This window comes from Budorcas taxicolor, chromosome 2 (assembly GCF_023091745.1).
Source record: "Budorcas taxicolor isolate Tak-1 chromosome 2, Takin1.1, whole genome shotgun sequence".
Classification (NCBI taxonomy): Eukaryota; Metazoa; Chordata; class Mammalia; order Artiodactyla; family Bovidae; genus Budorcas; species Budorcas taxicolor.
Window position 1 is genome coordinate 162905055 of NC_068911.1, and position 18354 is coordinate 162923408.

The window sequence follows — 18354 nt, forward strand, 5'->3', positions numbered from 1 at the left end:
GCTGCCAGGCTCCTCTGTCCATGGGATTTCCAGGCAGCAATATTGGAGTGGGTTGCCATTTCCTTCTCCAGGGGATCTTCCCAGCCCAGGAATTGAACCCACATCTCGTTCATTGCAAGCAGATTCTTTACCACTGAGCCACCAAGGAAGCCAATACCAACCATAAATAATTAAAAAAAATAACCTTAGATTATAATCTCATATCCAAGTACTAACCAGGCCTGACCGTGTTTAGCTTCCAAGATTAGGTAAGATCAGATGTGTTCAGAGTGGTATGGCTATAGACCTAGATTATAACCCAACTGCTATAATATGTATTAGGGTTTGTTATAGAGCTTCAGTGTTATTAAATGGGTACTATACCCTGGGGACATAGAAATAGCTAAATCCTGCCTTGATAAGCCAATCCATTTTGAAAGTAAAATACAATAGTGCTATATTATGAAGCAGTGGGTTTTAAGCTCAGAATTTCCTTTGACTAGAAGCTCCAAAAACTAGACTGGAGTGCAGTGTATTTTATTGTTCTCCTTACAGATACGGATTTGATGGCTTCTCTGCTGGTGCGAGTGGTAAAAAATCCACTTTCCAATGCAGGAGACATAAGACTTGGGTTCGATCCCTAGCTGGGGAATCCCCTGGAGGAGAGCATGGCAACCCACTCCAGTATTCTTGCCTGGACAATCCCATGGACAGAGGAGCCTGGTGGGCTACAGTACATAGGGTCACAAAGAACAGGACTTGACTGAAGCGACTTACACACACACACACACACACACACGCACACGCACATGCACACGCACACACACACACACACACACACACACACATACAACTACAACACACCCATTATCCAGGAACGGCATAACCAGTGAGCGACAGACAGAAAGAAAGAGCTCTACAGTTGCTGGACTATCCAAGGTTGCGATTAGAGCTTTAGTGCCAAGCTGAGCCGGAATACAGAAAAGGCAAGGATAAGATACCTGGATCTCTTCTCACTGGGCTGTGAGCATGGACCTTTAGAAGAGGAGGGAGGAATGAGAAAGAGGGCCAGAAATATCCTGGTTTTCTAGAGCATTCTACCACTTTGGCATCTTAAGGGCTTCCCTGGCGGCTCAGACAGTACAGAGTCTGCCTGCAATGAGGGAGACCCAGGGTCGATCCCTGGGTCAGGAAGATGCCCTGGAGGAGGAAATGGCAACCCACTTCAGTATTCTTGCCTGGAAAATCCCGTGGATGAAGGAGACTGGCAGGCTACAGACCATGAGGTCACAAAGAGTTGGACACAACTGAGCAGCTTCACTTTCTTTCTTTCTTTCTTTCTTTCTTTGGCATCTTGGGTGAGCGAAGAGGTGAGGAGAGCCTTGAGAGCCATACCTGGCTGGATGGCCTTCCGCTGTGTGGTGGACCCACCTTCCAGAGGGAAAAAGTAAGAGGAAGTCAAAAGATTAGTCCACCTCTTTAAGAACCGCATTTCTACCTTTTTAGTGGTTCTCCCTGGCCCACGGCTATTACTTTTCTTCTATTGGATTGGCCAAAAAGCTCATTCAAGGTTTTCTGTACATTTACAACCCAGATGAACTTTTTCAGCCAACCCAATACTTTCTTACATAAGTTTATAAATCTCTGTAGGCCTCTTCCTTGAGCTCATATGACCCTGTTAAATAACAACAGGATGACCACTTTCAAGGTTGTTGTAAGTTGTAGACCTTCTGATAAGGTCTAATCATCAAGATTTGTCCCATAGGGCCATTTTGATCTTGAGGAATTGAAAATCTTCTCAGTAACTGTTTAGTCTTAAGACCAGTAAGTAAGCCAGAAAGTAAGATTATTCTACCAACCATTGGATCCACTTTGGGTTTGATTGAAGGAAAGAGTCTTTTTACTTTGCTGGTCTGATATATGCTCATAATCTACTTAGAGTTTATAGCAGTTAGGAAGGAGTAGTCTGGAAAATATTTCTTCCTAGAGTCTGAATTACCCTTCCCACCAGATGGTGGTCATTGGATGGTGGGCACTGAACTCAGAAAGAAGGAAATGAATTTATCTTCCTACCTCAGAAAATAAAGCACATGTGAATGATAGCAAACTTTGAGATACATATCCACAGCCAATTAACTTGTAAATGGCAGGACATTCTCTGCTGCAATATTTACTGAGTCCATTCTTAGTTACTGTGTGAAATCAGGGTTTTGGAGGACTCTTGGTTAGCACTCTTCTTCTTAGTTTCTTAGATTCCAATGTCTTTGTCTAAGCTCAGATGGACAAAACTCTTGATTACATTACTAACACTTTGAATACAAATGTACAAATAGCTTCATTCCAGGTGATGTGTATGACATATGTCTCACCTGCAAAGCCTGCCATAGGGTTTCCTATAACTCATTTCCCTTAATTGTGCATTAGTAGATGTACAATTGGCATCTATTAAACAGTTAACACATGGCTGCTTGGGATATAAGTAAAATGCTGATATCGATTTCTTTTTTGGTTTACTAATGTGCGACAATGAAAAGTAAAATATAAGTCTAACATTTGCCATCTAATTCTTGGTAGCTTAAAGACTAGGAGTGATATATTTTTCTTTGTGCATTAGATAGGTTCTGGGAAATTACATGTCAGTGGAAATTCTGAAAAGCACTAGTGGATGCAATGCAGCTGCATGTCTGTGACTACGATTCTGTTTTTCTATTTCCTCAGGGAAAAGGAGAAGCAGACCTAGAATCCGCTCTACTCGTAATGACAGAACCCCAAGGGGAAGAGCTAAGTCAAGAGGTAAGGAAGAAAAAGGAAATAGTGTCTCGATAATTAGGTGGCTAATTTCCTGTTTTGCACTCAGTTTTTATTGATAAATCTATCTCCCTAATTGCTTTATGCAGCTTTACTAACAGAAAAAGTTTATGATTTGGTTCAAAATGTGCCTGGATGACAAAGAAGATAATTTCGCAAACAAGTAACTTGGTGACAGATCTAAACCAGACCCCGTGGGTCCAATGGCTATCACAATGATGTTCTCCCTGCCGAACTGATCACTTTTAAGACGGAAATAGTCTGTTTGCACATGAAGGGCACATACACAACCCACACATTATTTAACTGGCCCTTCTCTTGCTACACAGAAAGTCAGAGGTTACACACCATGGGTAGCCTGGAGTGGTGGTTAGAAGTGTATCATCCTCTTCTGATTGTGTGGGCTTGGGCCTGTCACTTGACTGCCTTCCCTTCAGTTTCTTCATCTGTAAAGTAAGAGGGTGAATTAGGCCAGCCATCCTTCACAGCCCATGCCAGTTCTCCTGGTCTGCTATCTCGAAACTGGACCATGGACAGCTCCCCCTCCTCCCATCATGGCTCTAAAACATTGACTGCAGGGTCAGGATCAGTTACACAGCCTCCTTGAGCTAGTTTATTCAAAGACCTTTCACCCCCACTTCTGTGGACTCAGTCTCCAGCAGCCCTCTCCCCATGTAACTTGCAGATTATTCTAGAGCTTCCTGAACTCCTCTTTTAGCTAAGGAGAGTGCTGATATGAGAAAGAAGCATGAAACAAAGCAGAGAGTACAAAGAGAAGGCAGACATCACCTCCATTCGGTTCCCCCATCATTGCCCTCTCTGCTCACTCAGCCAGACCTGACATAGAGAGATGCAGGTAGAGTCTCTCATTTTGCTCCAGCTGCTTAACTGTGGTGAAATAGTTGGAGGATTCCCTTCAATGAGGAAAGAAAGAACTCTTTTTTTTTTTTTCCTTTTGGCTTTGAGGCATGCGGGATCTTGATTCCAGGACTGGCTATTGAACCTGTGCCCCATGCATAGAGTCTTAACCATTAAACTGCTAGGGAAGCCCCATGGCTCCCTGCAGAACATGATGCAGCTATATGCTTCGTTGTTATATGAGAATCAGTGAGGCTGACTGGATTGGGAGCTAAGACAGTTTTACTGAAGCCTGATTTTTTCACTAACACATTCAGTTTTGTGTGAAACTTGAGGGATGAGTTAGAGGAAGATGTTCTATAGTTATGTATTGAAAATGCCACTTGGGAGAAAGGCTTTGACTCCAGTGGTGGTGGTTTAGTCACTAAGTTGTGTCTGACTCTTGAGACCCCATGGACTGTGGCCTGCCAGGCTTCCCCATCCATGGGATTTCCCAGGCAAGAATACTGGAGTCGGTAGCCGTTTTCTTCTCCAGGGGATCTTCCTGACCCAGGGATCAAACCCCCGTCTCCTGCATTGGCAGGTGGTCTCCTGCATTGCAGGTGGATTCTTTCCCAACTGAGCTACCAGGGAAGCCATTGACTCTAGAGATTTGTGGTATAAAGCTTTCTACGTCCCTTCATACCTTTATAGGAACAAAGTCATCATGGGAGAAGTGGTACGGGTGCAACTGAAAATGAGACCATGAAGGAATCTTCTCTTTCAGGGAAAAGAAAGTACGCATACGAACATGTGGATTTTCACTCTCAGATAATTCCTGTGACCTGTGGTAAGGTGAAAGGAAAGTTACACAAGAAGAAGTTGAAAGTCGGTGAGTTTTAAGGTCTACTATGCAACGCCTATCTGAGGGAATCTTAAGAAGTCATGGGATTACCTATGTGAATTACACATAGTTGAAGGAATGGGGGCCACCATTTTGCTTGAGAGAAGGAGGAAGGGATACCTAGGTTAATATTTTCATACTTTAAGAAATCATACACATTAGGTGCTCACTCCCAAGTGGACATGTCTACAAGGAAGCCAACGAACCAAAGAGAAGTGAATCAGAAATAAAAGGGTCGAGGCTCTCAGTTCCCACCTTCATGTCCTTTCTCCCTCGGGATGATTGATGCAATGAGGACCAGCAAAGAATTCAGAATCAGATAACCTGAGTCCCAGCTTCTCCTGTGCCATGAGGAACTGATTCGTCTGAGTAGAGAATGGAACCTTTCTGAGCCGGAAATTCTTCATCTAAAAAAGAAATCATTAAAACCTGCTTCATGGTATAGCTGTCAGGAATTAATTTACATAATTGATATAAAGTATTAGTAAACAACTTAACCGAGATACAATTCACCACTCAGCGTGTACAATTCAATGTTGAATTTTGTTTGTATATTCACAAGATGGTTTAACTATCACCACAATCGCATTATAGAATATTTTTGTCAGAATACTTTCCCACTAAAGGAAACTCCATGTCTCTTAGGAATCAATGCCCAGTCTCACACTCACCCCACCACCCACCCCTCAACTGGCTAATCTATTTTCTGCTCCATCAATTGGCCTATTCTCAGTATTTCATGGAAAATGCAATCAGGTAATGTGTGCCATTTTGTGACTGGCTCTCTCTCTTATGATGATAATTTCAAGGTTCATCCGTGTAATGGCATGTATTTGTACTTCATTCTTTCTTACTGCCACATAATATAATATTCCATGGTATGGATATACCGTATTTTGTTTGGCTATCCATCAGTCTGGATTGTTTCCACTCTTTTACAAATAATGCTATTTTGAACATTCATGTTCTAGTTTTTGTGTGAACAGTCTTTAATTCTTTCCAGTATATACCTAGGAGTGACACTGCTGGTTCCTGTGATAATTCCATGTTTAACCCTACTGAGGAAATATCAACATGTTTTCTACAGTGGCTGTAGTATTTTATCTTCCCACCAGCAATATATGAGAGTTCCGATTTCTCTGTTTCCATGCCAACACGTGTTACTGTCTAATTTTTCTAAGCCAGCCTTCTTAGTGGGTGTGAGATGGTATCTCATGGTTTGGCTGCGCTTTTCTCTAATGACTAATGATGCTAACATATGATTGTCTTTTATACAGAACTTAAATTTTCCATCGGATAGCATTTCACAGTTACTTTTAACACCAGCTATCCATGATTTTGGGGATGGGAAATCTCTGCTCAATAATGCCATTGAACTGGGTAGAAAGTGTGATAAAGGGCACAGATGCTGCTCTGGTGCCATTCTGAGCCACAAGGTACCCATCGGAGAACTCAGTCCCAACCCAAGTTTCTGCTCCCATGGGCCCAAGGTCCTCTCCTGGCAAACTGAAATGCTCTCACACTTCAAAGTCACTTGCTTTTCCTTTTTAGGTGATTTTGAAATACTTTTAAAAGGTTGATTTTGATGGTAATTATCATTTTTGTTGTTGTTGTTGTTGCACATCCGTTAAAGAAATGTTGCCACAAGGCAGTGAATCTCCTGTGAGGGGACTTGGAGGCTAGATGTGGGGATTCTGAAGCCTGAAAGGGGAGGCCAGACTCTCCTGTTTTAGATCTTGAGCCTAAACTGAGTGTGTCCAGATCCAGTGTGGTGGGTGCCCACCTTCTGAAAACAAGGAAGGCTGAAGATGAATTTTACCCTGGTCTTACAGGAGCCTGGGTGAAGTGTATACAGAGTGAAAATGGAGACTGGTTCACCCCCAGGGAATTTGAAATCCGAGGCGGCCACGGAAGATCAAAGAATTGGAAGCTCAGTATTCGCTGTGGAGGGAGGCCCCTGCGATGGCTGATGGAGGTATTCTGGGGGCCAAGACAAGTGTGACTTTCCTTGTTGTGCCCCAAGAATAAGGCCACTATTTGCTCACCAAATATTTGTTGAGTTATCACGAAAGCTCAGATGCCTCTGAGGTTATCCTCTCACCTGGGGAGAGTGTTCCACATTCCTGACCTTAGTACAACATAGCACATCATTGCCGTGAAAGAGGCAGGAAATTCCACTGCCTTTGTCAGGATGGAATAGTAGTTCAGAGGAGGGAAGGATCATTCTGACTCAGGTGAATGTAGTTAACTTTATGCACTGGAAGAAGACAGTTTACAATCAAACAGGTAGGAAAAAGGTATTCCAGAGAAGGAATGATGTGAAAACCAGAATCATGCCTAGTGGGTTGAGACGACATACTGTATATAATGAGGCATAATCCATCAATTCAATTGCAGTTGTTTGTAGAGGAATTTAATGCCAGGCTAAAGTGTTTAAACTCATAGACAATGCAGAATCAATGAAGTCTTCTGAGATATGAAATGACATTTTTAGAATAGTGTTTTAGATGGCCAAGGGACACTGAAATGACTCCAGGGTCTTTTCAGCTCAAGAAACCTACACCCAACATGCAGTGCTCAACTCAAATGCTCTTCTTCCCTGAATATCCCCTGACCAACTTGGCCCTGACCATTTCTTCCCTGAGCTTCCTCAGCCCATTACTAGGATCTTCTTATAGTTTTACTCTTATCCTTTCACGCATTGTTTTTTCTGCATCCATCTTTGTGTGTCCAAGATTGTTGAGAATGTCTGACACCCAGTAGGCATGGGATAAGTGTATATAGATTGACAAGCCTTGGTATACGGACTCAAGCTTGAGTGACTGGTAGGAAGGAAGAGCAGGTGAGAGGTGTCAAAGAGATTATAAAGGAAAACCTCTTAAAACTTAAGGGGAAAAGCACAAGAAGGCAAAAAAGTTCTAAAGATGATTTTTAAAGTGCCACTGATTGAATTTAGAAGAAATACAAGTGAAGAGAGGGAGATGGTTTTGGGCTGACAGTGGGACATCCAGGTAGAAATATTTGGAAAGAGGTTGAAAGTGCCAGATTCATAGGCCAACCATATACTTGAATCTTTTTATCTTTCAGAAAGCATTTCTCCATAATCCTCCAAGGAAATATGACGGGAGAAGAAAGGTGATTATTACCTAATTTTCTAGAAATTCTCATCATATAATTGATTTTGCATGCACAGTGTATTATTTTGTGGTTTCTAAACTGTGTAACACCCTGCTCCCACCTTTAAAAAACTTTTGGCATATGCCTTCAGTGTTGCTTCTTTGAACACTGTGTTGTTCTGGATGGCAAGGTCTTCTTGAATGGCAGACCATTTGAAATAGAAGTGATAAGGAGCCATCAAAATAGACCTCACGGATGTGCTTTAGCTGCAGATGCGGATGTTGTCAAAACTGAAAAGGCAAGCATGATTCTGGAACATGCAGGAGTATATTGTAATAGGGTGATAAGGTCATCTTCAAATCAAACCCAGATTTTTAAAATCAGTATTGCTATTTCCTAACTTTAATGAAATCTGATGGAGTGAAAGTATGTTCACAGTCATTCAGAGAATCCCAGTCTAAGATCGTCTGTCTTGGTCCATATACCATTTTGTAAGTTAGGCAACAAGAAACATATTTCTTTTCTGATCGTTTGTATCCCCTTCCACCCCTTAATAGTCTACACACAGACATACTCTTTTTCAGGGGGCCATTATTTGCCCCTGATGAAGATGGTACTGTAGGGTGGGAAGCTCTTGGGAGATCAGTGGATTGTATAGGAGGGGCTGGCCAAGAAAACTGGTTACTTTGATGCCACTCTTTTGCTGTGCAGACCTCCCTTCTGTCTATGAAAGTGATTCCTTCCTCTGTGGAGACAACAAATATGTAAGGTGCAGTGTATATTCAGGACACGGAGATGGGTTTTCCAAGTTTGGGTATGAATGAGAACTTGAAAGCAAGAGGGAAGTGAGAGGTGCCATTCTTATGTACACATAGAAATGGCCATTCAAGGGACTTCCCTGGCAGTGCAGTGATTAAGTGCACCCTTCCAGTGCAGGGCACATGGGTTCAGTTCCTGGTTGGGAAGCTAAGATCCCACATGCTGCATGGTGCAGACAAAATAATTTAAAAAAAGAAATGGCCAATCAAGACATTCACAGAACCTCTAAGACAGGTCACAGATAGCTGGCCCATGGGAATTCATCTTCCACTGGGAATGTGAGATCCAGGACTTGACGTTATCTGAGGTTCTGGACAGTTGAAACTCTAAGTCCTTAGGACATTTCACCTGCTGGATTTCCTACAGGGAACTATTATTTGCCCTGCTTAGTGAGATCTTGAAGATCAGCGTCTGTATCATTCCCCAAGTGCCAAGAGTGACTCAGTTAGTTTACCCGAGTAAGCTGGCATCTTCTTAACAATAGATGCTACCCTTAGTCATGGGTACAGCACTTTTTAGCAGCAACCTGCAGTTGCCTCTTCATTTTTCATCTCCCTCTGTGCAAGAGCAGATGTTCCCCGAGTGGCAAACCTCAGGACCCATTACTGCTCCTGTGGGTCTTCTGTGTTTCTCAGAACCTCTTTTCCCCTTGGCTTTGGGAACCTTCAGTGTCACTCTCAGCACCACATGATGGCTTCCTGGCTCCTGACAAAGGTCACTAACACCTTTTGATGACAATTGCAGTGTTGTAAACTAATTGCTGGAGATAGTGGAGGTCAGAGGTGCAGGTGCCTGGCGTGCCATAGCCCATGGGATCGTGAAGAGTTGGACATGATTTAGCAACTGTACAACATTCCTCTAGAACAATCTTTTTAATGTTGGGTAATATTTGCTTAAGAGATAGCAAGTAATATCTTTTCCTAAGTGGAAAAAAAAAGTATTAATTGCTCAGTCGTGTCTGACTTTTTGCAACCCCATGGACTGTAGCTCACCAGGCTCCTCTGTCCATGGGATTCTCTAGGCACAAATACTGGAGTGGGTTGCCATTTCCTCCTCTGAGGGATTTCCTAAGTGAAATGATACTCATTTATTCACTTATCCAACGTGCAATTATTGAATGCTTACTAAATGCCCAATGGTCTTTAGAAGATTAAAACAATATCCTTGACCTCAGGGATTGTTTCAACTTCATTGCCTAACATGGAAGAATAACTAATGGGGTTATTGTTGTTTAGTTGCTAAGTTGTGTCCCACTCTTGTGACCCCATGCACTGTGGCCCACCAGGCTCTTCTGTCCATGAGATTTCCTAGGCAAGAATACTGAAATGGGTTGCCATTTCCTCCTCCAGTGGATCTTCTTGACCCAGGGATTGAACCCACGTCTCCTGCTTGGCAGGGATATTCTTTACCACTGAGCCACTTGGGAAGCAGTGAGTTTAGAATGGGCAATAGAAAGATGGGCAGTGACATAGCCACCTCTCAGGTCATTGACCACTGGATTACACTTGTCCATGACCACTCTGTCCTGGGCTGGAGATCAAAGCTGAGGCTGCCTGTGTCCTAGAGCAGTGGTCCCCAACCTTTTTGGTACCAGGCACTGGTTTCATGGAAGACAATTTTTCCATGAACTGGGGAGGAGGGATGGTTTCCAGAGGATTCAAGTGCATTACGTCTATTGTGGACTTTATTTCTATTATTATTACCTCAGCTCTATTTCAGAGCATCAGGCATTAGATCCCAGAGGTTGGGAACCCCTGCCCAAGAGGGGTGGAGGCCAGGTCATTCTACTGAATATTGGAAAGCAATATAAAGCTAGTGGGTGGTAGTCAGTTACCTTTGAAGAGTCAGCTAGCTGACTTCTTGGGATTCAAAGGGAGGGGAGAGAAAGGTGACCTTCTGGAAGAAGAGCTATAGCCCTGGAAAGTTTGGGTACATTTTATCATTGAGGCTGTGCCCCAGGAGACCTGTGACAGGCAGTGGCATTCTCTTCTGAGACCTTTTCATGAACTCCAGGACTCTGGGCCCCGTGGTTACCTGGGTTGTTGATGATGAATCTTCAGCCTGATACTCTCACAGCAGCTCCTTCTGGTGGGATGGCATTTTATAATGCAGAGAAGAATGCCCAAGGGCCTCTTGAAGTAAGAAAACCAACAGAGCTCCACCAACTCCATCTGTGGGAAAGTGAAAGTGAAGTCGCTCAGTCATGTCCGACTCTTTGCGACCCCATGAAGCATAGCAGGATCCTCCCTCCATGGGATTTTCCAGGCAAGAGTATTGGAGTGGGTTGCCATTTCCTTCTCCAGGCGATCTTCCCGACCCAGGGATCGAACCCGGGTCTCCCGCATTGTAGGCAGATACTTTACCATCTGAGCCACCAGGGAAGTCCCATCTGTGGGAACCAGGGCTAAAGTCCCCAGACGGCTCCCCCTTGCGTCTAAGACCCAGGGAATAGACCTCGCATTGGGCTGAACGGTGGTCCTTTGGTACTTTTTTATTTTCCAAGTAGATACAGTTCAGTTCAGTTCAGTTCAGTTCAGTCACTCAGTCGTGTTTGACTCTTTGCAACCCCATGAATTGCAGCACGCCAGGCCTCCCTGTCCATCACCACCTCCCGGAGTTTACCCAAACTCATGTCCATACAGTCAGTGATACCATCCAGCCATCTCATCCTCTGTCATCCCCTTCTCCTCCTGCCCTCAATCCCTCAGTATCAGGGTCTTTTCCAATGAGTCACCTCTTTGCATGAGGTAGCCAAAGTATTGGTGTTTCAGCTTCAGCATCAGTCCTTCCAATGAACACTCAGGACGGATCTCCTTTAGATACATGTATCCATAAAAACAGGTGTGAAGTAATGGGTGAACCATGGCTTGAATCCCTCCAGTGATTGGTGTTTAAATAAGTGACGGATGCATACATCACATTCAATATTGTCATTTAATCTTTCTTTTCTGCAGAAAAGAGGACTGAAGTCTCCTGACAACACCTTAGATAGCCTTTGTGTAAGTACTAACTCCCACCTGTGACCCAGACTAACGCAGGCCTTTCCCTCAGCATGTTCTCTGAGTCATCACCACATTTTCCTGAAGCACGCTCACAGTCAGGTGAAGCGTGTCGCCGTGTGTGATAAGCAGGGCACAGCAGATACCTCGCCTACCTCAGGTGCTTGGTTCTGGCACTGGGGGTCTTGACCCAAAAGCATCCTTTCCATTTGTGCAGTAGAAACCTTCCCATTTCCTCTTTTCCCCTTGAAAGTACAAATAGGAGACAGAGCTTGAGACCACTGGGGTCTCTAGAGCCTGGGCTTGAAGTAGTAATGGGCACAGCTGGCCTGTAGATGGGGGATAAGGAGGACATTAGAGGGAGAGCAGCATTTTAAAGAAGCCAATAGAGAAGGAAAGAAAAATCCCAAACTTCTATTCCAAGGTACGGGGAGAGCTCAATAGTTTTAAGCATCAACCAGAAGGAACAGGCCAGGTGAAGCTGGCAGGTTAAGGTTTAAACACTGTCATGGATCCTGCAGAGAAATGCGCTTGGGGCTAGGGGGTTCTTTATGGAAGCCCTGCATCCAGTCTTGAGGGAACCATCATGGTGCTGAGCTGGTCGCCATCTAGCAAATCACAGGGCATTTTAACTCAAACTGGTACCATGTGATTGGCTGCTTTGTGTGTGCGTGTGTGCTCAGTACTCAGTCCTGTCCAACTCTGTGTGACCCTATAGACTGTAGACTGCCAGGTTCCTCTGTCCATGGAATTCTCCAGGCAAGAATACTGGAGTGGGTTGACATGCCCTCCTCCACGGGATCTTCCCAACCCAGGGATGGAACCTGCATCTCTTGCACTGGCAGGCGGATTCTTTACCACTGAACCACATGGAAAGCCCTTTTGATTCCTTTCACTGCAACAGGATGGACATTTGCAGCAGAATCACCTTTGCACAACTCCAGGGGGCAGCACTCAGGTGGGATAGTATGCAGTAATGCTGATGCATGGCCTCCAGTGGAGGAGGGATAGTCAAATAGCTTTACATATAGTTTACCTCCAAAGTAATGCCCCCAACAAGATTTAAATCTTATTCACACTCTTTCTGACCCTTGGCCAACTGAAGGATTCTTCAGTCATCTAAACAGTGCTGGAGTCCAGTGTTTTTGTGGCTTGCTTGGGATGGACATTGGTACAGAGGGTCAGATCTCACAGCCCATGGCCAAGAGTCCACAGGGAAGAGGAAGCAACTGTTCCAGCAAGAGTACCCTCACGGCTGCTGCTCAGTTTTACTGGGACTGATTGTTGCTATTCAGTCACTCCATTGTGTCCAACTGTTTGTGACACCATGGACTGCAGCATGCCAGGCTTTCCTGTCCATCACCAACTTCCAGAGCCTGCTTAAACTCATGTTCATTGAGTCTGTGGTGCCATCCAACCATCTCATCCTCTGTTGTCCCCTTCTTCTCCTGCCCTCAATCTTTCCCAGCATCAGGGTCTTTTCCAGTTAGTCACTTCTTCACATCAGGTGGTCAAAGTATTGGAGCTTCAGCTTCAGCATCAGTCCTTCTAATGAATATTCAGGGTTGATCTCCTTTAGGATTGACTGGTTTGATCTCCTTGCAGTCCAAGGGACTCTCAAGAGTCTTCTCCAACACCACAGTTCAAAAGCATCAGTTCTCTGCCACTCAGCCTTCTTTACGGTCCAACTCTCACATCCATACATGACTACTGGAAAAACCATAGTTTTTACAAGACAGACCTTTGTCAGCAAAGTGATGTCTCTGGGACTGATGTTACAGGACAGTTCAGCAATGATGTAAACCCTATGCCTTAATAACAGACTTTGCTCCAACTAATACTCAACTTAGGCTGCAACTAAGACCTTTGGAAAATAGCATTGCTGGGATTCCAACTTAGAGGAAATTCTGTTTATCAGTCTAGGCTAAGACTTGGACATCAGGATTGTTTAAAAGTCCCCAGATGATTCTGATACACAAAATCACCCATTCTATGAATTAAAGAAGAATACCAATAGCTCTCCCCCACCTGGACAAACTGATTCAGACTTCTGGCATTGGGACCAGGACATTAATATTTTATATACACTGCCCTGAAGGTTCTAATGTGCAGCTGGACTACAAACAAAGAGGTAGATAAATCTACTTAAAAATACACAAGTGTGAGGTTCTTAGGGACTTCTCTGGTGATTCAGTAGTAAAGAATCCATCTGCCAGCGTAGGAAATGCAGTAGATGCGGGTTCGATTCTTGGGTCGGGAAGATCCCCTGGAAAGGAAAATGGCAATCTAGTCCAGTCTTCTTGCCTGGCAAACTCTGTGGACAGAGGAGCCTGGTGGGCTATAGTCCATGGGGTCACAAAGAGTTGGACATAACTGAGCAACTGAGCAACTGAGCACACACGAGGTTCCTAGGCATTGGCTGTATCTATTATTCCTTGTTCCCCTGAGGAGAGGGGTCATTACTTTCTGGGGAACGATGATGGCAGTCTGTGAGTGTTTACACTGAAGGGAAGAAACACGGTCCCATGGTTCCATGCCAGAGCAGTTTCAGTCCCCAGTTGGGGATGTCTTTGAGGATTCCCCAGAACACTGAATGGGAGCTTTAGGCAAGATGGTCCTTGGGGCTAGCACTTCCTCATGTATGGCCATTTCAAAAACAAAAGAAATGGCCAGAATCCCAGTTCACCCAACACAAGTAGCTTCATGCAAAAGCCCAGAACAAGACTCAAAATAATTGTTAAAATAATCTTGTACTACTTTCCACACTAAGAAATTTAATCCACCGTATTAAGTTCTCAATATATCACCCTCCCAGCAGTCAATTTAATTATTGTGGTATAGGCAAACACGTGTAACACTTTATTTCAGGACTTTATTTTATCTCTCATCTGCAAGGTAATAAATTCCCATAAAATTACCTTGTTTTGCTGCTAGTCTTTCAGTGTTAGATGCTCTGGTTTTACCGGGAAGACTTTTTTTGGTCTGATATACAGGCTCTTCCTCGTCAATTTCATTGCAGAGCACAATTTCTTCTGAAATGCCCACACCACGCTGTCCTTTAATGTCTCAGGGAGAAGCATATGCGTCCATTCAGGTGCATACAAAGGCAGTGGGTTCTTGATTCCCAGAGTGCTGGCCTTCTGGGCTCTCACTGGGGATACAGGTGTTGTTTTACCTTCTAGCTGGGAAACTCAGATGTGTGTGAGACCTGCCGGGATGGAGGAAAGCTGTTCTGCTGTGACACTTGTTCGAGGTCTTTTCACGAGGACTGTCACATCCCACCCGTGGAAACTGAGAAGTGCGTGAGATGCTGCCCCTCCCTTCTGACTGGGGACCTTCCCTCTGGCCACGCCCACTCTTCCCACCTAGTTCTTACTATGCCCGGATGGGGAAAGAGCAGGCCTATGGGTACAGGGTCCAGCGTTATGATGCAGAGAGCCGCTTCCAGATGTGGGCAGTGGCAGGTGGATGCTTTTTGCCACTCAGTCTCCTCTAGGACACTGAGGCTGGTAGCCAGGTCCTTTGTCCACATAGCTCCTGTCCTTTGTTAGAAGTTTTCCAACCTGGACTCCGGTTCATGGGGGTGGAAATGCACTTGTTTATTGTTGCTGTTGCTGTTGTTCAGCCACTCAGTCGTATCCGACTATCTGCGACCCAGGCTTCCCTGTCCTTCACCATCTCCCAGAGTTTATTCAAACTCATGTCCCTTGAGTTGGTGATGCCACCCAACCATCTCATCATCTGTCATCCCCTTCTCCTCCTGCCTTCAGTCTTTCCCAGCATCAGGATCTTTTCCAATGAGTTGGCTGTTCTGTGCTTATTTACAAAACACAGGAAGCATGGGCTGGTTCCCTCATTTTGTCACATTATTAATGGGCTGAGGGAAGCCGGAGGACCCCAGGGGTTAAGGCCCAGTTTTGACACTCAGGCCGGGCAGACAGGATTCCTTCTGCTCCCAGAAGTGGGCACAGAAAGGAGAGCCCCCCACTCACTCTGACACCAGCTCCACACACTGTAGTGGGGGTCCTTGACTCAGACCCCATGTGGTAGTCTTGGAGACTCTGGAGGTACCCCTTTCCTCCCAGAGCTGTGTCCACCAATGTTCCTGAAAGGAGGACGGTGGCAGACATGGGAGTGGCAGGTGTTTCTGGGGACCTTGTCCTCGCTCACTTATTCCCAGCCCCGCAGGAGCCCGTGGAGTTGCACCTTCTGCAGGATGAAGGAGTCTTCAGGAAACCAGCAGGGTCTCAGAGAATCTGAGGTCCTGGCGAGGCTGATGCAGCCGGAGGAGCAGCTGGTGAGTCAGATGGGAACCCAAGCCTTCCCAGGTGTGAAAAGTCAAGCACAGGGTAGGGGGAAGGCAACCACAGGGTGAGCCAAGACTCATCACACTCAAGTCACACCAGAACTTGTTCGCAGCTGTTGCACATCTGTGTCCAAGAGCCATCCCCATCTGGGGAAACTTCCAGAGACTGGTGTGAGTCATGCTTGGCCTGGGTATGTGTATGGGGCTCAATGTCTCCAAGCTGCTTTTTGTTCACAGCTTCCTTCTTTTGCAGAAATGTGAGTTCCTCCTCTTGAAGGCCTATTGCCATTCAGAAAGCACCTTTTTTGCAAGGATTCAAAAAAGGATTCCATATTATTATTATGTGAGTAACCACAACAGGGGCTTCCCAGGTGGCGCTGGTGGTAAAGAATCCACCTGCCAATGCAGGACACAGAGAAGATGTAGGTTCAAGAAGATCCCCTGGAGTAGGAAAGGGCAATCCACTCCAGTATTCTTGCCTGGAAAATCCCAAGAACAGAGGAGCCTAGTGGACTACAGTCCATGGGACCACAAAGAATCGGACACAACTGACCACACATAGATACAGACTGATCATAAGTAATCACGACTAACAGTAATTGCAGGCTGCCATGATGTTACCCCATCTGGAAACTGGCACCTGTGATATTCAAGGGTGGAATCCCATGGGAGCAAGAGAATGAGCTACTGTTATGGTTACCTTGTTGTGTTTCTACCAGATTTGATGGGAATCCACAGGAGGCACACGTTGAACTCTGCCAGTAATGCTCCCAGTGACTCTTGTTTTTCCCTAGATTAAAAAGGCTTCTAAAAACCTCAAGGAACCCATGTGTTTGGACAAGATCAAGAAGAGGCTGAATGAGCAGGGCTACTCCCACGTGGAAGGGTTTATGCGGGACATGCGTCTCATCTTTCAGAACCACAGGGCATCTTACAAGGCAAGTGGCTCGCTCTGCTTCCATTTCATTTTCTCTTCCTTTCTTAAAATTTTATTTTATTTTATTTGTTTTCGGCTGCACTGGGTCTTCGTTGCTGTGTAAGCGCTTTCTCTAGTTGAGGCGAGGGAGGGGCTACTCTCTAGTTGCAGCACGCGGGCGCCTCATCGTGGTAGCTTCTGTTGTTGTGGAGCACAGGCTCTGGGCGCATGGGTTTCAGTACTCGGCGCACAGGGTTAGTCTCTCCATGGCAACAGGAAAGGAAAGTCACTGAGCTAACACAGCCACCCTGTACTGTTCGCACTGTTACCAAGAACACAGATTACTTTTCTGATTCTTACTGAAATCCATAACCCAGCCAAATAAATAAGAGCTCCCAAGTGTGGTCATGATTTTCCATTCCCGTCCTGTTAATATGAAATAATCATGCTCTTAAGAAGCATGTTACTCTTCGCTGCATCAGTTTTTTTTTTTTTAGCATAACCTGGTTCACATAACTCAGGATGTCAAAGATAAAAGAGTCTTATGATCGTCCTCAATTGCAGGGTATCCAGTGATACTGATAATAAAGATCATTATTTTGTGATCATTTTATTATTTTTTTCCAGTTCAATGACTTTGGCCTAATGGGATTTAGACTGGAGGCAGAATTTGAGAAGAATTTCAAGGAAGTGTTTGCTCTTCAGGAAACAAATGAGGACAGTTCTCTGGAATAATGGATGTTGCTGGTGTCCTGGAAATTCCCCTTTTGGTCAAATGTCTCATTCCCTAGCTGCATGAAGGGTTGGCTGCTGATGCCACCCCTCCCCAGAGCACTGCCTTCAGCCAAATGGAGCCAACTTCACCTGGAGGTTACACGTCCTTGGCCTGGGGGCTGGCCTCCAGTCGACCCAACCTTCATGCTCTGTGCATCCGTGGGATCAGGCTGGAGCCTGTCTGAATACATCCATCCTTAGCTTTTTGCCCAATACTTTCCTGCTTCCTTCATCCCGTTCTAGCAAAGAAACACAAAATAAATTACTTAAGTAAGAGACTTTATTGCAGTGTCTGTTTCTAGGGAACTCAACTTAAGATCATGGTCCTAGAAAGCAGGCTAAGAATGGGCTCTGGAGTTGGATCACAGCCTGTCAAGTAGTGTATTGATGGTCTATGGTGTGCTCTAATAGTGCAGTTGCTAAACATTCACTCGTAGGAAACTGGATGAGATAAAGGCAAGAAGGTATACAGTGGGTGAAATTCTTTGGCATTTACAAAAGAATAAATGGTGACTAAAAAACTGGATTTTGGTGGCTATCATTAAGTGCCCCTAATATATTGAAAAGAGTAAATGGCAGGCTTAACTCTCTTCAGTTCAGTTCAGTTGCTCAGTTGTGTCTGACTCTTTGCCACCCCATGGACTGCAGCATACTAGGCTTCCCTGTCCATCACCAGCTCCCAGAGTTTACTCAAACTCATGTCCATTGAGTCAGTGATGCCATCCAACCATCTCATCCTCTGTCGTCCCCCGTCTTCAATTTTTCCCAGCATCTCAGTCTTCTCAAATGAGTCAGTTCTTCGCATCAGGTGGCTAAAGTATTGGAGTTTCAGCTTCAATATCAGTCCTTCCAATGAATATTCAGGACTGATTTCCTTTAGGATGGACTGGTTGGA

At 44.9% G+C, this 18354-nt stretch overlaps 1 protein-coding gene across 1 annotated transcript in view; it reads left to right on the top strand.

Moving 5' to 3' along the window:
* LOC128070785 (nuclear body protein SP140-like) overlaps positions 1 to 17420 on the top strand; it is an 81534-nt gene extending 64114 nt beyond the window's left edge. Inside the window, exons 17-26 of the mRNA XM_052663955.1 lie at positions 2698 to 2772; positions 4412 to 4516; positions 6361 to 6503; positions 7616 to 7663; positions 11419 to 11463; positions 14646 to 14761; positions 15652 to 15760; positions 16023 to 16112; positions 16564 to 16707; positions 17313 to 17420. Coding sequence (XP_052519915.1) covers positions 2698 to 2772; positions 4412 to 4516; positions 6361 to 6503; positions 7616 to 7663; positions 11419 to 11463; positions 14646 to 14761; positions 15652 to 15760; positions 16023 to 16112; positions 16564 to 16707; positions 17313 to 17420 — 983 coding nt within the window. The remainder of the gene's footprint in view (positions 1 to 2697; positions 2773 to 4411; positions 4517 to 6360; positions 6504 to 7615; positions 7664 to 11418; positions 11464 to 14645; positions 14762 to 15651; positions 15761 to 16022; positions 16113 to 16563; positions 16708 to 17312) is intronic.
* The last annotated feature ends 934 nt before the right edge of the window (positions 17421 to 18354 follow it).